Here is a 19,056-nt window from a genome sequence, read left to right as displayed (position 1 = left end):
ACATATTTACATACTCACCTACACACTCATACACGTACTCACACACATCCACCCACTAATATATCACACACAAATTGGTTATTTTTTATATTTATTTATTTATTTTTATACACATTTTTTTTATACACATTTTTTTATACACATTTTTTTATACACATTCACACACAATCACACACACATACATGTACATAAACACATGCCCCTACATACATATGCAGACACATACATAGAAATATATGTAGGAGCATACATATTTACATACTCACCTACACACTCATACATGTACTCACACACATCCACCCACTAATATATCACACACAAATTGGTTATTTTTTATATTTATTTATTTATTTTATTTATTTTTATACACATTGACACACAATCACACACACATACATGTACATAAACACATGACCCTGCAAACATATGCAGGCATATACACACGCACATACATAGAAATATATGTAGGAGCATACATATTTACATACTCACCTACACACTCATACACGTACTCACATACATCCACCCACTAATATATCACACACAAATTGGTTATTTTTATATTTATTTATTTTTTCCACCAATCAAAACAAGCATGTACTTAATCATTCAAATATAACGTTGACTGTATTGAAAATGTCACAAGTATAATGCCTGTGACTTTTTTCTTTTTTTGTTTTGCTTCAGGAGTTTTATTGTGCAATGACCACTTGCCCAGGGTCTTAGTTGTAGTTTGATCCACTGTTTTTAATAGAGCTCATTTGGTGACATTATCCATTTTAAAGTAAACATATATATTTTTTCTATAACCTATTAAGTTTCTACTTATTTCTCTTAATTCTAAGACCTAAGCCTAATGATAAGATCCAAAAATATTTCTGAAATCTCAAAGAAAGAAAAAAAATATATATATTTATTTAAAGTGATGGTTGTGTAATTCCAACGAGAGAAAAAATGTATATTTTAAAGAGTGTAGCCATCAACAATTGTGGGGTTTTTTTTTTAGCCTTTTATCATATTTTTATTTTAAAATATTTTTATAACGCGTTTCAAGCTTTGGTTCGCTTTCTTCAGATATTTTCATGAAAAGTTTTGTTTTTTTTTAAATGGGAGTTTGAAATGTTATTTTTTTACATCTGCTGATAGTGATGTGGTCTCGGACATTCTGTCTCCAATAGTAAGTGTTGGTAATCAGAGTATCGTTTTGAAGTATGGCCTTTCGGACAACAAATATCGAAAAATTGGCTAAAAACATTAATATCTTCACCTTCAACTGGGCAGTTTTCTACGGGGTGGGGGTCGCTTTTTTGCCGATATTTTTGAAAGTCATCCTCTCCTTTTGGTCCATTTGGTGAAGGGTTTTATGTTTTTTTTATGACTTTCTTTCCCCATGTATAGCACACATTCACACACAATCACACACACACACATACATGTACATACACACATGCACCCACATACGTATGCAGGCATATACACATATACACACACATATCCATAGAAATATATGTAGGAGCATACATATATACATACCCACCTACACACTCACACACATCCACCCACTAATATATCACACACAAATTGGTTATTTTTTATATTTATTTATTTATTTTTATACACATTTTTTTATACACATTCACACACACATACATGTACATACACACATGCCCCTGCATACATATGAAGGCATATACACACGCACATACGTAGAAATATATGTAGGAGCATACATATTTACATACTCACCTACACACTCATACACGTACTCACATACATCCACCCACTAATATATCACACACAAATTGGTTATTTTTATATTTATTTATTTTTTCCACCAATCAAAACAAGCATGTACTTAATCATTCAAACATAACGTTGACTGTATTGAAAATGTCACAAGTATAATGCCTGTGACTTTTTTCTTTTTTTGTTTTGCTTCAGGAGTTTTATTGTGCAATGACCACTTGCCCAGGGTCTTAGTTGTAGTTTGATCCACTGTTTTGAATAGAGCTCATTTGGTGACATTATCCATTTTAAAGTAAACATATATAATTTTTCTATAACCTATTAAGTTTCTACTTATTTCTCTTAATTCTAAGACCTAAGCCTAATGATAAGATCCAAAAATATTTCTGAAATCTCAAAGAAAGAAAAAAAATATATATATTTATTTAAAGTGATGGTTGTGTAATTCCAACGAGAGAAAAAATGTATATTTTAAAGAGTGTAGCCATCAACAATTGTGGGGTTTTTTTTTTAGCCTTTTATCATATTTTTATTTTAAAATATTTTTATAACGCGTTTCAAGCTTTGGTTCGCTTTCTTCAGATATTTTCATGAAAAGTTTTGTTTTTTTTTAAATGGGAGTTTGAAATGTTATTTTTTTTACATCTGCTGATAGTGATGTGGTCTCGGACATTCTGTCTCCAATAGTAAGTGTTGGTAATCAGAGTATCGTTTTGAAGTATGGCCTTTCGGACAACAAATATCGAAAAATTGGCTAAAAACATTAATATCTTCACCTTCGACTGGGCAGTTTTCTACGGGGTGGGGGTCGCTTTTTTGCCGATATTTTTGAAAGTCATCCTCTCCTTTTGGTCCATTTGGTGAAGGGTTTTATGTTTTTTTTTTATGACTTTCTTTCCCCATGTATAGCACACATTCACACACAATCACACACACACACATACATGTACATACACACATGCACCCACATACGTATGCAGGCATATACACATATACACACACATATCCATAGAAATATATGTAGGAGCATACATATATACATACCCACCTACACACTCACACACATCCACCCACTAATATATCACACACAAATTGGTTATTTTTTATATTTATTTATTTATTTTATTTATTTTTATACACATTTTTTTATACACATTTTTTTTATACACATTCACACACAATCACACACACATACATGTACATAAACACATGCCCCTGCATACATATGCAGACACATACATAGAAATATATGTAGGAGCATACATATTTACATACTCACCTACACACTCATACACGTACTCACACACATCCACCCACTAATATATCACACACAAATTGGTTATTTTTTATATTTATTTATTTATTTTATTTATTTTTATACACATTTTTTTATACACATTTTTTTATACACATTTTTTTTATACACATTCACACACAATCACACACACATACATGTACATAAACACATGCCCCTGCATACATATGCAGACACATACATAGAAATATATGTAGGAGCATACATATTTACATACTCACCTACACACTCATACACGTACTCACACACATCCACCCACTAATATATCACACACAAATTGGTTATTTTTTATATTTATTTATTTATTTTATTTATTTTTATACACATTCACACACAATCACACACACATACATGTACATACACACATGCCCCTGCATACATATGCAGGCATATACACACGCACGTACATAGAAATATATGTAGGAGCATACATATTTACATACTCACCTACACACTCATACATGTACTCACACACATCCACCCACTAATATATCACACACAAATTGGTTATTTTTATATTTATTTATTTTTTCCGCCAATCAAAACAAGCATGTACTTAATCATTCAAACATAACGTAGTGTCTAGTAGGCATCCAAGTTCTCCCCACCATGTGGCCTTTTAACGGTAGACTGTATTGAAAATGTCACAAGTATAATGCCTGTGACTTTTTTCTTTTTTTTTTTGCTTCAGGAGTTGTATTGTGCAATGACCACTTGCCCAGGGTCTTAGTTGTAGTTTGATCCACTGTTTTGAATAGAGCTCATTTGGTGACATTATCCATTTTAAAGTAAACATATATATTTTTTCTATAACCTATTAAGTTTCTACGTATTTCTCTTAATTCTAAGACCTAAGCCTAATGATAAGATCCAAAAATATTTCTGAAATCTCAAAGAAAGAAAAAAAATATATATATTTATTTAAAGTGATGGTTGTGTAATTCCAACGAGAGAAAAAATGTATATTTTAAAGAGTGTAGCCATCAACAATTGTGGGGTTTTTTTTTTAGCCTTTTATCATATTTTTATTTTAAAATATTTTTATAACGCGTTTCAAGCTTTGGTTCGCTTTCTTCAGATATTTTCATGAAAAGTTTTGTTTTTTTTTAAATGGGAGTTTGAAATGTTATTTTTTTTACATCTGCTGATAGTGATGTGGTCTCGGACATTCTCTCTCCAATAGTAAGTGTTGGTAATCAGAGTATCGTTTTGAAGTATGGCCTTTCGGACAACAAATATCGAAAAATTGGCTAAAAACATTAATATCTTCACCTTCAACTGGGCAGTTTTCTACGGGGTGGGGGTCGCTTTTTTGCCGATATTTTTGAAAGTCATCCTCTCCTTTTGGTCCATTTGGTGAAGGGTTTTATGTTTTTTTTATGACTTTCTTTCCCCATGTATAGCACACATTCACACACAATCACACACACACACATACATGTACATACACACATGCACCCACATACGTATGCAGGCATATACACATATACACACACATATCCATAGAAATATATGTAGGAGCATACATATATACATACCCACCTACACACTCACACACATCCACCCACTAATATATCACACACAAATTGGTTATTTTTTATATTTATTTATTTATTTTTATACACATTTTTATATACACATTCACACACACATACATGTACATACACACATGCCCCTGCATACATATGAAGGCATATACACAGGCACATACGTAGAAATATATGTAGGAGCTAATATATCACACACAAATTGGTTATTTTTTATATTTATTTATTTATTTTATTTATTTTTATACACATTTTTTTTATACACATTCACACACAATCACACACACATACATGTACATAAACACATGCCCCTGCATACATATGCAGACACATACATAGAAATATATGTAGGAGCATACATATTTACATACTCACCTACACACTCATACACGTACTCACACACATCCACCCACTAATATATCACACACAAATTGGTTATTTTTTATATTTATTTATTTATTTTATTTATTTTTATACACATTTTTTTATACACATTTTTTTTATACACATTCACACACAATCACACACACATACATGTACATACACACATGCCCCTACATACATATGCACACACATACATAGAAATATATGTAGGAGCATACATATTTACATACTCACCTACACACTCATACACGTACTCACACACATCCACCCACTAATATATCACACACAAATTGGTTATTTTTATATTTATTTATTTTTTCCACCAATCAAAACAAGCATGTACTTAATCATTCAAACATAACGTTGACTGTATTGAAAATGTCACAAGTATAATGCCTGTGACTTTTTTCTTTTTTTTTTTTTGCTTCAGGAGTTGTATTGTGCAATGACCACTTGCCCAGGGTCTTAGTTGTAGTTTGATCCACTGTTTTTAATAGAGCTCATTTGGTGACATTATCCATTTTAAAGTAAACATATATATTTTTTCTATAACCTATTAAGTTTCTACTTATTTCTCTTAATTCTAAGACCTAAGCCTAATGATAAGATCCAAAAATATTTCTGAAATCTCAAAGAAAGAAAAAAATATATATATTTATTTAAAGTGATGGTTGTGTAATTCCAACGAGAGAAAAAATGTATATTTTAAAGAGTGTAGCCATCAACAATTGTGGGGTTTTTTTTTTAGCCTTTTATCATATTTTTATTTTAAAATATTTTTATAACGCGTTTCAAGCTTTGGTTCGCTTTCTTCAGATATTTTCATGAAAAGTTTTTTTTTTTTTTAAATGGGAGTTTGAAATGTTATTTTTTTACATCTGCTGATAGTGATGTGGTCTCGGACATTCTGTCTCCAATAGTAAGTGTTGGTAATCAGAGTATCGTTTTGAAGTATGGCCTTTCGGACAACAAATATCGAAAAATTGGCTAAAAACATTAATATCTTCACCTTCAACTGGGCAGTTTTCTACGGGGTGGGGGTCGCTTTTTTGCCGATATTTTTGAAAGTCATCCTCTCCTTTTGGTCCATTTGGTGAAGGGTTTTATGTTTTTTTTATGACTTTCTTTCCCCATGTATAGCACACATTCACACACAATCACACACACACACATACATGTACATACACACATGCACCCACATACGTATGCAGGCATATACACATATACACACACATATCCATAGAAATATATGTAGGAGCATACATATATACATACCCACCTACACACTCACACACATCCACCCACTAATATATCACACACAAATTGGTTATTTTTTATATTTATTTATCTATTTTTATACACATTCACACACAATCACACACACATACATGTACATACACACATGCCCCTGCATACATATGCAGGTATATACACACGCACATACATAGAAATATATGTAGGAGCATACATATTTACATACTCACCTACACACTCATACATGTACTCACACACATCCACCCACTAATATATCACACACAAATTGGTTATTTTTTTATATTTATTTATTTATTTTTATACACATTTCTTTATACACATTTTTTTTATACACATTTTTTTATACACATTCACACACAATCACACACACATACATGTACATACACACATGCCCCTGCATACATATGACACACATACATAGAAATATATTTAGGAGCATACATATTTACATACTCACCTACACACTCATACACGTACTCACACACATCCACCCACTAATATATCACACACAAATTGGTTATTTTTTATATTTATTTATTTATTTAATTTATTTTTATACACATTTCTTTATACACATTTTTTTTATACACATTTTTTTATACACATTCACACACAATCACACACACATACATGTACATACACACATGCCCCTGCATACATATGCACACACATACATAGAAATATATTTAGGAGCATACATATTTACATACTCACCTACACACTCATACACGTACTCACACACATCCACCCACTAATATATCACACACAAATTGGTTATTTTTTATATTTATTTATTTATTTTATTTATTTTTATACACATTTTTTTTATACACATTCACACACAATCACACACATATACATGTACATACACACATGCCCCTGCATACATATGCAGGCATATACACACGCACATACATAGAAATATATGTAGGAGCATACATATTTACATACTCACCTACACACACACATCCACCCACTAATATATCACACACAAATGGGTTATTTTTTATATTTATTTATTTATTTTATTTATTTTTATACACATTTTTTTATACACATTTTTTTTTATACACATTCACACACAATCACACACACATACATGTACATACACACATGCCCCTGCATACATATGCAGGCATATACACACGCACATACATAGAAATATATGTAGGAGCATACATATTTACATACTCACCTACACACTCATACACGTACTCACACACATCCACCCACTAATATATCACACACAAATTTGGTTATTTTTATATTTATTTATTTTTTCCGCCAATCAAAACAAGCATGTACTTAATCATTCAAACATAACGTAGTGTCTAGTAGGCATCCAAGTTCTCCCCACCATGTGGCCTTTTAACGGTAGACTGTATTGAAAATGTCACAAGTATAATGCCTGTGACTTTTTTCTTTTTTTTTTTGCTTCAGGAGTTGTATTGTGCAATGACCACTTGCCCAGGGTCTTAGTTGTAGTTTGATCCACTGTTTTGAATAGAGCTCATTTGGTGACATTATCCATTTTAAAGTAAACATATATATTTTTTCTATAACCTATTAAGTTTCTACTTATTTCTCTTAATTCTAAGACCTAAGCCTAATGATAAGATCAAAAAATATTTCTGAAATCTCAAAGAAAGAAAAAAAAAAAATTTATTTATTTAAAGTGATGGTTGTGTAATTTCAACGAGAGAAAAAATGTATATTTTAAAGAGTGTAGCCATCAACAATTGTGGGTTTTTTTTTTTTAGCCTTTTATCATATTTTTATTTTAAAATATTTTTATAACGCGTTTCAAGCTTTGGTTCGCTTTCTTCAGATATTTTCATGAAAAGTTTTTTTTTTTTTAAATGGGAGTTTGAAATGTTATTTTTTTTACATCTGCTGATAGTGATGTGGTCTCGGACATTCTGTCTCCAATAGTAAGTGTTGGTAATCAGAGTATCGTTTTGAAGTATGGCCTTTCGGACAACAAATATCGAAAAATTGGCTAAAAACATTAATATCTTCACCTTCAACTGGGCAGTTTTCTACGGGGTGGGGGTCGCTTTTTTGCCGATATTTTTGAAAGTCATCCTCTCCTTTTGGTCCATTTGGTGAAGGGTTTTATGTTTTTTTTATGACTTTCTTTCCCCATGTATAGCACACATTCACACACAATCACACACACACATACATGTACATACACACATGCACCCACATACGTATGCAGGCATATACACATATACACACACATATCCATAGAAATATATGTAGGAGCATACATATATACATACCCACCTACACACTCATACACATCCACCCACTAATATATCACACACAAATTGGTTATTTTTTATATTTATTTATTTATTTTTATACACATTTTTTTTATACACATTTTTTTATACACATTCACACACAATCACACACACATACATGTACATAAACACATGCCCCTACATACATATGCACACACATACATAGAAATATATGTAGGAGCATACATATTTACATACTCACCTACACACTCATACACGTACTCACATACATCCACCCACTAATATATCACACACAAATTGGTTATTTTTATATTTATTTATTTTTTCCACCAATCAAAACAAGCATGTACTTAATCATTCAAACATAACGTTGACTGTATTGAAAATGTCACAAGTATAATGCCTGTGACTTTTTTCTTTTTTTGTTTTGCTTCAGGAGTTTTATTGTGCAATGACCACTTGCCCAGGGTCTTAGTTGTAGTTTGATCCACTGTTTTTAATAGAGCTCATTTGGTGACATTATCCATTTTAAAGTAAACATATATATTTTTTCTATAACCTATTAAGTTTCTACTTATTTCTCTTAATTCTAAGACCTAAGCCTAATGATAAGATCCAAAAATATTTCTGAAATCTCAAAGAAAGAAAAAAATATATATATTTATTTAAAGTGATGGTTGTGTAATTCCAACGAGAGAAAAAATGTATATTTTAAAGAGTGTAGCCATCAACAATTGTGGGTTTTTTTTTTTAGCCTTTTATCATATTTTTATTTTAAAATATTTTTATAACGCGTTTCAAGCTTTGGTTCGCTTTCTTCAGATATTTTCATGAAAAGTTTTTTTTTTTTTTAAATGGGAGTTTGAAATGTTATTTTTTTACATCTGCTGATAGTGATGTGGTCTCGGACATTCTGTCTCCAATAGTAAGTGTTGGTAATCAGAGTATCGTTTTGAAGTATGGCCTTTCGGACAACAAATATCGAAAAATTGGCTAAAAACATTAATATCTTCACCTTCAACTGGGCAGTTTTCTACGGGGTGGGGGTCGCTTTTTTGCCGATATTTTTGAAAGTCATCCTCTCCTTTTGGTCCATTTGGTGAAGGGTTTTATGTTTTTTTTATGACTTTCTTTCCCCATGTATAGCACACATTCACACACAATCACACACACACACATACATGTACATACACACATGCACCCACATACGTATGCAGGCATATACACATATACACACACATATCCATAGAAATATATGTAGGAGCATACATATATACATACCCACCTACACACTCACACACATCCACCCACTAATATATCACACACAAATTGGTTATTTTTTATATTTATTTATCTATTTTTATACACATTCACACACAATCACACACACATACATGTACATACACACATGCCCCTGCATACATATGCAGGTATATACACACGCACATACATAGAAATATATGTAGGAGCATACATATTTACATACTCACCTACACACTCATACATGTACTCACACACATCCACCCACTAATATATCACACACAAATTGGTTATTTTTTTATATTTATTTATTTATTTTTATACACATTTCTTTATACACATTTTTTTTATACACATTTTTTTATACACATTCACACACAATCACACACACATACATGTACATACACACATGCCCCTGCATACATATGACACACATACATAGAAATATATTTAGGAGCATACATATTTACATACTCACCTACACACTCATACACGTACTCACACACATCCACCCACTAATATATCACACACAAATTGGTTATTTTTTATATTTATTTATTTATTTAATTTATTTTTATACACATTTCTTTATACACATTTTTTTTATACACATTTTTTTATACACATTCACACACAATCACACACACATACATGTACATACACACATGCCCCTGCATACATATGCACACACATACATAGAAATATATTTAGGAGCATACATATTTACATACTCACCTACACACTCATACACGTACTCACACACATCCACCCACTAATATATCACACACAAATTGGTTATTTTTTATATTTATTTATTTATTTTATTTATTTTTATACACATTTTTTTTATACACATTCACACACAATCACACACATATACATGTACATACACACATGCCCCTGCATACATATGCAGGCATATACACACGCACATACATAGAAATATATGTAGGAGCATACATATTTACATACTCACCTACACACTCATACACGTACTCACACACATCCACCCACTAATATATCACACACAAATTTGGTTATTTTTATATTTATTTATTTTTTCCGCCAATCAAAACAAGCATGTACTTAATCATTCAAACATAACGTAGTGTCTAGTAGGCATCCAAGTTCTCCCCACCATGTGGCCTTTTAACGGTAGACTGTATTGAAAATGTCACAAGTATAATGCCTGTGACTTTTTTCTTTTTTTTTTTGCTTCAGGAGTTGTATTGTGCAATGACCACTTGCCCAGGGTCTTAGTTGTAGTTTGATCCACTGTTTTGAATAGAGCTCATTTGGTGACATTATCCATTTTAAAGTAAACATATATATTTTTTCTATAACCTATTAAGTTTCTACTTATTTCTCTTAATTCTAAGACCTAAGCCTAATGATAAGATCCAAAAATATTTCTGAAATCTCAAAGAAAGAAAAAAAAAAAATTTATTTATTTAAAGTGATGGTTGTGTAATTTCAACGAGAGAAAAAATGTATATTTTAAAGAGTGTAGCCATCAACAATTGTGGGTTTTTTTTTTTTAGCCTTTTATCATATTTTTATTTTAAAATATTTTTATAACGCGTTTCAAGCTTTGGTTCGCTTTCTTCAGATATTTTCATGAAAAGTTTTTTTTTTTTTAAATGGGAGTTTGAAATGTTATTTTTTTTACATCTGCTGATAGTGATGTGGTCTCGGACATTCTGTCTCCAATAGTAAGTGTTGGTAATCAGAGTATCGTTTTGAAGTATGGCCTTTCGGACAACAAATATCGAAAAATTGGCTAAAAACATTAATATCTTCACCTTCAACTGGGCAGTTTTCTACGGGGTGGGGGTCGCTTTTTTGCCGATATTTTTGAAAGTCATCCTCTCCTTTTGGTCCATTTGGTGAAGGGTTTTATGTTTTTTTTATGACTTTCTTTCCCCATGTATAGCACACATTCACACACAATCACACACACACACATACATGTACATACACACATGCACCCACATACGTATGCAGGCATATACACATATACACACACATATCCATAGAAATATATGTAGGAGCATACATATATACATACTCACCTACACACTCACACACATCCACCCACTAATATATCACACACAAATTGGTTATTTTTTATATTTATTTATCTATTTTTATACACATTCACACACAATCACACACACATACATGTACATACACACATGCCCCTGCATACATATGCAGGTATATACACACGCACATACATAGAAATATATGTAGGAGCATACATATTTACATACTCACCTACACACTCATACATGTACTCACACACATCCACCCACTAATATATCACACACAAATTGGTTATTTTTTTATATTTATTTATTTATTTTTATACACATTTCTTTATACACATTTTTTTTATACACATTTTTTTATACACATTCACACACAATCACACACACATACATGTACATACACACATGCCCCTGCATACATATGACACACATACATAGAAATATATTTAGGAGCATACATATTTACATACTCACCTACACACTCATACACGTACTCACACACATCCACCCACTAATATATCACACACAAATTGGTTATTTTTTATATTTATTTATTTATTTAATTTATTTTTATACACATTTCTTTATACACATTTTTTTTATACACATTTTTTTATACACATTCACACACAATCACACACACATACATGTACATACACACATGCCCCTGCATACATATGCACACACATACATAGAAATATATTTAGGAGCATACATATTTACATACTCACCTACACACTCATACACGTACTCACACACATCCACCCACTAATATATCACACACAAATTGGTTATTTTTTATATTTATTTATTTATTTTATTTATTTTTATACACATTTTTTTTATACACATTCACACACAATCACACACATATACATGTACATACACACATGCCCCTGCATACATATGCAGGCATATACACACGCACATACATAGAAATATATGTAGGAGCATACATATTTACATACTCACCTACACACACACATCCACCCACTAATATATCACACACAAATGGGTTATTTTTTATATTTATTTATTTATTTTATTTATTTTTATACACATTTTTTTATACACATTTTTTTTTATACACATTCACACACAATCACACACACATACATGTACATACACACATGCCCCTGCATACATATGCAGGCATATACACACGCACATACATAGAAATATATGTAGGAGCATACATATTTACATACTCACCTACACACTCATACACGTACTCACACACATCCACCCACTAATATATCACACACAAATTGGTTATTTTTTATATTTATTTATTTATTTTCTCCACCAATCAAAACAAGCATGTACTTAATCATTCAAACATAAGTACACGCCCACATGCCCTAACCCTAACCCTAACCACATGCCCAGGGCCTTAGTTGTAGTTTAATTCATTGTTTTGAGGATTTTTAGTTTTCTTCATTGCCCAAAGTTGTATCTCGTGGGCACTGAAATAAAACTAGAAAAAAATTCATTTTTATTATTTTTTCATCATTTTTTTATTAGACTAAAAGTACGACATTCGAGGACGCCATATTGTTTTTAAAATTTGGCCTTTCTAAGGTTTGACAGATTGGCCTTTTTTACACTCTTTCATTAAAAAAAAACATGGCAGCCAAAAATATAGTTCTAGCAGGGGTACCCGGCGTTGCTCGGATGTTTCGAGGTGTGTGCGGTTTTGAGTAAATCAAAACAAAAGAATAAAGTACCAGAAGTGTCTTCCTGAGACTGTTCATAATGTTCCCATTGTCGACTTCTTTTTCTGGTTGCAACTGATGTTGTATTACGACTAAGGGAAGTCTAAAAGTAATAATTATATAAAAACTAATAAATATATATAAACTAATAATTAATTTCTTCATTGCCCAAAGTTGTATCTCGTGGGCACTTGGGCAGCCTGGGATGGATTCCAGGTGATTTGAAACGTTGCTCTTCATCAGACCTGTGCCACTGGCTTGTATTATGTCTATTCGGTTTAGCCTTCATGTTTTTTGTCAATAATCTCTTTGTGGCTCTAGTCTGTAATCATTAAGAACCATAACATCGATAATTTTTGCTACATGTAAAGTTTGTTTCATATAACCATTTCTGTTTTTAAGGCACTATTTTTACTGTATCTTCTGGCTATTATTACGGTGTCATAGTAGATGTTAACATTTCTATTAGTGGTATGGGTTTTTGTTCATGTTCCAGTCTTAACTCTTTGCAAGCTTTCCAGTGTACATATTTGCAGATCTTATTGTGGTGCTTTGTGTGATGGCCTTTGCGAGTAGGATCCAGCAACCTGATATTAGGTAGTTTACGCTCTCAACACACCCATGACAAAACTTACATTTGTCATTCTGAAAAATTCCCACCATTTTTAAAGCCGTTCGTCATGAAGCCTTGGTATTGGGCACTAATCAGCCTTAGCAAATTCTTCATCCCCATTTCTTAGCCATTTTCACCATTATTGGAGATTTGGATAACCTAGATATATGATCTGAACTATAATTTTTATGTTTATAGTTTCAGATGCTCTAAAACCTGTTTTAAGATTGTAATCAGTCCTGCAAGTAAAATTATTTGTATCTTTTTTGCATTTGGTTCACCAGGTATATTTTCCATGTAGTTATCTATTGTGTACCTTCGTGTGGCTTTTAAAATGTGCTTTTAATGAAAATGCTGCGCCGCACACTTCACAAGCATAAGGTTTTTCACATTTTTGTTTTCAGTCGAAATTCTCAGAAATCAAGGGGCCCACAACCTGGGGCTAACAGTTGAACTCTATATGAGATACATGGATATTCGAATATTCCATTTAAGTTCTTTATCTCTCAAACACTGAGTTTGTAAAGAAGTTCAGAACATAATTTCCCTCTCCCCAATTAACCATTTGTATATGTTGTAGTATATCTTTTATTTTGGTCTCTTGGTCTAACTGGATTCCAGGACAAGAATTTATCTACTCTGGTGGAGTATCCAGCTTCGTGCTATTACTTGAGGTAATATCACTTGGAGACGGTGCACCATTTCTCCTAAAAGCTAATGTGAGTTAGCCATAGTAAGAAGATCTTATTTGTGCAGCGAATACTACGTGATTTTGAATATTTGGTCAGGGTTTACTTCTATGGAAAAGTATCCTCATGCCAGGTTGTTCTGACAAACCCCTGTACAGAGAGACCTTAGACACTCGGGGACAGTGTCTAGTAGGCATTCAAGTTTTCAGCATTGTGTGACCTCATGTGACTTTTCAACGTCGACTGTATTGAAAATGCTGCATCACAAATGTCACAAGCATAAGGTCTGTCACCAGTGTGCGTACGTATGTGTTTCTTAAGATTAGATTTTTGGGAGAAAGCTGAACCACACACTTCACAAGAGAAAGGTTTCTCACCAGTGTGTATTCGCATATGAAGATTTAATTTTGACTTCTCAGCAAAAGTCGATTGACAAAGTTCGCAAGCATGAGGTTTCTCTCCAGTATGTGTTCTCATATGACTTTTTAGTTTTGACTTTTCTGAAAATGCAGAACCACACACTTTGCACGGATATGGTCGTTCACCTGTGTGTGTTCGCATGTGTATTTTTAGATAGTACTTTTGGGAAAATGCCGAGCCACACACTCTACAATTATGAGGTTTTTCGCCAGTGTGTGTTCGCATATGGCCCTTTAAATACGACTTAACTGAAAATGCTGTGCCACACACTTCACATGCATAAGGTTTTTCATTCATGTGTGTCTGCATGTGGATTTTTAAATTGGATTTGCTATAAAACGAAGAACTACATATTTCACAATGATAAGGTTTTTCTCCAGTGTGTGTTCGCATGTGGATGTTTAACGATGGTTTTCCTGAAAAAGCTGAGCCACACACTTCACAAGAATAAGGTTTTTCACCACTGTGTATACGCATGTGCATTTTTAAGGCAGATTTTCGTGAAAGTTTGGAGTCACACACTCCGCAGACATAAGGGGTCTTAGCACTGTGCACTTCCATGTGGATTTTTAGACGGGATTTTCCGTAAAATGCTAAACCACAAATTTCACAAGAATAAGGTTTTTCTCCACTGTGTATTCGCAGGTGCATTTTCAAAGAGAACTTTTGTGAGAAAGTTGAACCACACACTTCACAAGAAAAAGGCTTTTCACCAGTATGTGTTTGCATATGGATTTTTAAAGCAGATATGCCTGAAAATGCTGAGCCACACACTTGACAATGATAAGGTTTTTCACCAGTGTGCGTTCGACTGTGGACTTTTAACGCAGATTTTCCTGAAAATGCTGCATCACAAATTTCACAAGCATAAGGTTTTTCCCCTGTATGTGTTCGCCTATGGATTTGTAAAGACGACTTCTGTGAAAATGCTGAACTACACAGGTCACAATTAAAAGGTTTCTCTCCAGTGTGAATTCGCATATGGACTTTTAAATTCGACGGATATGAAAACGTTGAGCCACAAACCTTACAAACGCAAGGTTTCTTTTTTGTATTTGTTAGCATTATGTTTTTTAATGAATTCTTTGTTTTATAGGAGTAAAAAGCTAACACTGACTTTATTTTTTGGATGCCTTGTAACAATGTAACTTTTCCTTATTTTATCCTTTAGTTCTCACAATCCACGAACGATGTTTTACTTAGTTCTTACATTTAACTGTTTCATCATATCTGCTTGTATTATTTTTGTTTTGTTTGGATGTAAACAAATCCATTTTATGTTTAATGATTGTAGAAAGTTTACCATTGTTTTCATTTTGGCTGCCTCATGACTAACTTTCATGAGGGGTGCTTCTGACAAAGGAAAAAGAATTGCTGTTTTCTGGTTTTGAATCCATCCATCTTACAAGGGCTGATTTTTTACTTGGAAATAGTTTTTTATTTTTTAATTAGCTCTTGAATTAAGTGGCCTCATGCTTGCCTTTTTTGTCGACTATTTTGTACGTTTAATGAGAGTAAAAAGTTGACACGGACTTTATTACTTTACTCTTACTTTCCTTGTTTTATTCCTTTAGACCTCACATTCCTTGAACGATGCTTTACTAAGCTCTTACATAAAGTCTTTTGTCGAATCTGCTTGCATTATTTTTTTGTTAATCTGTCTTATAGAAAGTACACGCGTTTTACTTTTGTCCACTGTGTAACTACTCCCTTATTTTATACTTTAGTCCTCACATTCAATGAAAGCTTTTACAAAGGAAAAAAATACTGTCTACTTTGTTGTATCAGCTAGAATTATTTTTGTTTTATGATTGTTAACAAATTCATTTTATGGTTAATGATAGTAGAAAGTTGACCTTTTTTTTTTAATTTTGTCTGCCTCATAACTCTCTTATTTTATCCTTTAATTCTCATATTCTATGATCGATGCTTCTGACAAATGGGAAATAATTGCTGTTTTCTGATTTAGAAGATATCCATCTTACAGTGGCTGATTTTTTACTTGGAAGTAGTTTATTCATTTTTTAGTTAGCCTTTACATCAAGTGGTTTCACGATTGCCTTTTTTGTTAATGTACGTTTAATGATATGCAGCATAATCACATTGACACACCAGTTCCCACTGGATCACCAAAGTTAAGCCACATTGAACCTGACCAGTACTAAATGGGTGATCATTTGGGACTTTCAGGTGCTGTATGTGCTCTCCGCTTATCTCGGCATTGTTTCCAGTCATCCTGGTCTTCTCCTTGCCACCGGACTCAAATGGTGCCGATTCAGGACAGGTGTGGTTGGGATTGCGCAACCCTTGCCTCACAATTACATGTGCTACAACCCCTAAGGGGTATCCTTTGTCTTTCGAGACTGAATGGAAGCATGGAATGATAGTAGAAAGTTGACTGTTGTTTTAATTTTGGCTTCCTCATAAATCTTTCTTATTTTATTCTTTAGTTCTCATATTCCATGAGCGATGCTTCTGACAAATGAAGAAGAATTGCTGTTTTCTGATTTTGAATCCATCCATCTGATGGCTGAATTTTTACTTTGAAGTTTTTCTCACATCAAGTGGCTTCATGCTTTCATTTGTCATCAACGACTATTTTGTAAGTTTAATGAGAGTAAACAGTTGACGATGACTTTATTTTTTGGCTTCTCCGTAATGCTTACTTTCCTTATTTTATTCCTTTAGTTCTCACATTCCATGAACGATGCTTTACTTCGCTCTTACATAAACTGTTTCGTCGTATCTGCGTGAATTATTATTTTTTTTTTTAACAATTTTCGTTTATAGAAAGTCTGTTGCCAAGGTCGCTGGGAAAATGGTGGGCTCCTATCATTCCACAAGATCTCTCACTGCTGATACAATTCACTATCTATATAAAAGCCAAGTATGTCCAAGGATGGAGTACTGCTGCCACATCTGCTAAAACCAGCCTATTGTGCATTGATAGAATACAAAATAGACTTCGTAGCTTAGTGGGGGATGCCCTTTTCTCTTCCCAGCAACCTCTCTCCCACAGAAGAGACATAGCGAGCCTGTCTTTGTTTTATCGCTACTTCCATAGCAAGTGCTTGTCTTAGCTCCAATCTCTGGTCCCCCTCACCAATCTTTCACGATAAACACCCGTCCAGCTGAAACCACTGTCAAAAATTTTCCCCACTCTTTATCTGTTCCTAAATCAAAACGTAGATTCCATGAACAAAGCTTCTTAGAAATGCACACATGTGGAACTCTCTTTCGTTTGTCTGTTTCCCACCTGACTACAACTTCGATGTTTTCAAGTCCAACATAAACAAATTTCTGATGAACCACCCCCTTAAGTAAGACACTTTATCAAATCTCCAATACTAAGAATTACTGCGATACTATCTCATTGATTACTGTACATGCAATAACCCTTATCCTCGAGTGGCCTCTGGGCCTTGATAAGTGGTGACCACCATGTAAAAAAAAAGTATACCTTTGTTTTACTTTTGTCTACCTTGTAAATATTCCCTTATTTTATCCTTTAGTCCTTATATTCAATGAGAGATGTTTCTGAAAAAGGAGAAAGAATTGCTGTTTTCTGGTTTAAAATCTATCCCTCTTACAATGACTAACTTTTCACTTTGAAATAGTTTATCTATTTTTTAATAAATTCTTTCATTTATTGGCGTCCTGTTGCCTTTTTTGTAAACAAATACTTTTTATGTTTTACTTCTATTATTTCATTCCATGAGTGATGTTTCTGAAAAAGGAGAAAGAATTGCTGTTTTCCGGTACAGCAACCTA

General features: G+C 32.8%; 1 protein-coding gene across 1 annotated transcript in view; it reads right to left on the bottom strand.

Annotated features, from left to right (window-relative positions):
- Positions 1 to 5,153: 5,153 nt before the first annotated feature.
- Positions 5,154 to 19,056, bottom strand: part of LOC145271337 (uncharacterized) — a 30,460-nt gene continuing 16,557 nt past the window's right edge. The window contains exon 2 of the mRNA XM_080126884.1: positions 5,154 to 19,056. This exon is cut by the window's right edge and continues 524 nt beyond it. Coding sequence (XP_079983010.1) covers positions 15,052 to 16,350 — 1,299 coding nt within the window. The 5' untranslated portion in view covers positions 16,351 to 19,056 and the 3' untranslated portion in view covers positions 5,154 to 15,051.

Source organism: Euprymna scolopes, chromosome 46, assembly GCF_053919585.1.
Source record: "Euprymna scolopes isolate OS-2025 chromosome 46, ASM5391958v1, whole genome shotgun sequence".
Taxonomy (NCBI): Eukaryota; Metazoa; Mollusca; class Cephalopoda; order Sepiida; family Sepiolidae; genus Euprymna; species Euprymna scolopes.
This window is presented reverse-complemented; position numbering and strand designations above follow the sequence as displayed.